This window comes from Humulus lupulus, chromosome 6 (assembly GCF_963169125.1).
Source record: "Humulus lupulus chromosome 6, drHumLupu1.1, whole genome shotgun sequence".
In the NCBI taxonomy this organism is placed as follows: domain Eukaryota; kingdom Viridiplantae; phylum Streptophyta; class Magnoliopsida; order Rosales; family Cannabaceae; genus Humulus; species Humulus lupulus.
Genome location: NC_084798.1, coordinates 151793983 through 151796953, shown reverse-complemented (window position 1 = coordinate 151796953; position 2971 = coordinate 151793983). Strand labels below are relative to the sequence as shown.

At 29.5% G+C, this 2971-nt stretch overlaps 1 protein-coding gene across 1 annotated transcript; it reads left to right on the top strand.

Annotated features, from left to right (window-relative positions):
- The first annotated feature begins 1211 nt into the window (after positions 1-1211).
- LOC133784248 (uncharacterized) lies at positions 1212-1837 on the top strand. Its single transcript, XM_062223681.1, has one exon. The coding sequence runs from the start codon at positions 1358-1360 to the stop codon at positions 1628-1630; it is 273 nt and encodes a 90-aa protein (XP_062079665.1). The 5' UTR covers positions 1212-1357; the 3' UTR covers positions 1631-1837.
- Positions 1838-2971: the final 1134 nt, after the last annotated feature.

Here is a 2971-nt window from a genome sequence, read left to right as displayed (position 1 = left end):
GTTTGGCTTCTATACTGGTTTTTGAGTATTTTAATGTATAGATTATGTTTATCCAGTTTGATGTATTGTTTAAAAATCTTGCATAAATGATAAAAGTTTTGATGAAATGCTTGTTTTTCTGCTTCTTTTTATAAAAAGAGTTTATTCAATATGTATGTGTGTATGTGTATATAATATTTATATATATATATGCTTGTTTGTTATGATATGTGTATGTGTATATAATATTTATATATATGTTTGTTAGTTATGATATTGATGATAAGTTTATGTTCATTGTTTTTTGTTTTGCAGGGAGAGATGAAATAGGAAGTGTGTTCATCTTTTATTTTTTTGGACTTTTTATTATATGATATTATCAAGATTTATAAATTTGTATTTAGTTTAAATTTAATTAAGATTTTAAAAGTATATAAAATAATAGAATTTAATTAAATATTAAAGCCTAAATTCACTTTAAAAAACCAAATGAAAAAGGTCCAAAACCTTCTATTTTACAAATATAATAGAAATAAGAATAGGTCCAATAGCTCATCTCAAAACTTAACTTAAAAAAATTGACAAAAATGATATTTTTAATCTTTAAATTAATAAATTTCAATTTAAATTAGGCCTAAGGGCCAATTCGGGCAAAATCTCAATTCAGTTGAAACCCATTTGGATCCTGAAACCCGAAACTACAATAAAACTGTATATGTTCGATTTATTCGGATCGAATTCAATAGTCATTTTTTAAAATCTGAATCCGAAAAACCCTAATCAGAAAATCCAAAAATTGTCAAATCTCACTCGTATGCCACCCTACTATTGTCATTTTCTATATAATAGAAACTAAGAGACATTGAAAAAGACAAAATCTAAAAAATGACAATAGTGTCTGATTAAAACAAAACAACAAACTTGTGAAAAAATAAAAATTCTGTCCTCTCTCTTAACCCGAATGCCACGTAGCTAAGTAGAAGCCCAAACCCCTTCATGCAAAGCAACACGTGTGCCTTCCTTCTTATAATAGGTGTCACGCATTGACCTAGTACACCGCAACTATTGCCACTACATTATTTGTTCTCTTCTTTGACACTTCATTCAATTTATTTAATATTAGGCATTATTTTCATTATTATATTATATATGCGAGTGGTAAACTCCAAAAACCATTGGCTTTTATTTATTTATTAAATTAGTTCATTTATGTGCGCCGTTCCCTATTCGATTCCACCTCTAGTTTTCGTCCACAAGTTGTGTGTGTGTATAAAAGAAAACCCATCCCTAACCAAACCCAATAGTTCTCCTCTAAGACAAGATCTTAAAAGTGGTTTGGTTTGGTTTGATTTTTAGGCTCATTAAGGTAGTGATTATTATGGGTTCAGCTAGGAAATCAACTTGGGTTGTGGCAGCAAGTATTGGAGCAGTTGAGGCATTGAAAGACCAAATGGGAGTTTGTAGATGGAACTTTGTTATAAGATCAGTGCAGAGCCAGGCCAAGAGCAATATCAGATCATTCTCTCAGGCCAACAAACTCTCTCCTTACTCTTCTCTTGCTCTCTCCAAAGTCATTAGAACAGATGACACTTTGAAACAGTCTGAAGACTCCGTGAGAAAAGTCATGTACTTCAGCTGTTGGAACTCTTAATTTCTACTTTAATAATATAAATTGTTGAGCCTCAAAAGCTTTATTCTTAAGATGTAGATAGTAAATATTGTCATCCTAAATAATTTCCCATGTTTATGATGAGTATGCCTATATATATATAAAGATGAAATATATATAATTAAGCAATAGATGAAACTCATCGAATGAGACACATGCTAAATGTCATGACAAGGAAGAGTATAATATAACAGATTTTTTCCTTCAAAAATAAGCTTTTAACGCAATTATATGAATAATGAAGAACAGATTCCATTTTAATAATTATATAATGTTGGAGGATTTAATTTAGTTTGGTACATGTGTGTATGTATATTCGTACTCGCAGACTACTTTGCAATGATTAATAATTTAAAAGTATGTTCACAAGAATTAGGAAGCTACGATACCCATACAAAGATCTTATACTTTTGAATTAGGAAGTAGGATCAATTAATTTTGATCAATATATAATGTAGAAAAATATTGTTTTAACGATTCATTGGTTCATCAAGAATTAAATAAAATATTTATTATTTATATCTACGACTCTGAGTAATACATCCGACATTTATTTGGGAACGGACGGTAATAAAACCATGTGTAACAAAATGATGCAATAACGGGTCAAATATCCGTTTTAAATTCTCTTTTAATTTGACTAAAAAAAATGAATCGAAGATAAAATTGTTCGGATATAGTTCATCGTATATTTTATATAAATTTCCTATTTTTATTCATTGTGATGGCGGCCACTTAATAATAATAAAACCATAATACAAAATTAATAAATAATAATAATAGCTAGAGGTGTAAATGTGGGCCGGCTCATATTTTCGTGTCTCTGATAAATTTGGACCGGGCCGGGCTTGGCTCATATTATTTTCGTGCCGGACCGGGCCGGTCCATTTTTTAAAGAATAGGCCTAGCACGTTCCATGGGCCCGGCCCATGTCGTGCCGTGCTCGTGTCGTGTCGGGCCCAAGTCGGGTCAGCCCATTTTATTTTTGCCATAAAATGTGAGGATGGAGAATTGAACCCTCCACCTCCTCTTTAACCATCATGGACTTACCACCAAACCAAATACATTTATTTGTTTAAATTATAATTTTAGATATTTTTATATACTTTTTAACAATATTTTACACAATTATATCAAAGATAATTATTAGAATTTTAATACATACTAATAAATGCTAAAAAAATTAACTCACAAATCTTAAAATAAATTAATATAATTATAAAAATATAAACATTGAGAAAATAAGACTTCTATTATCATTTTAATTTATTAATAATTGACAAATAAAAATTTATTATGATTATTATTGTCAAAATATTGGGC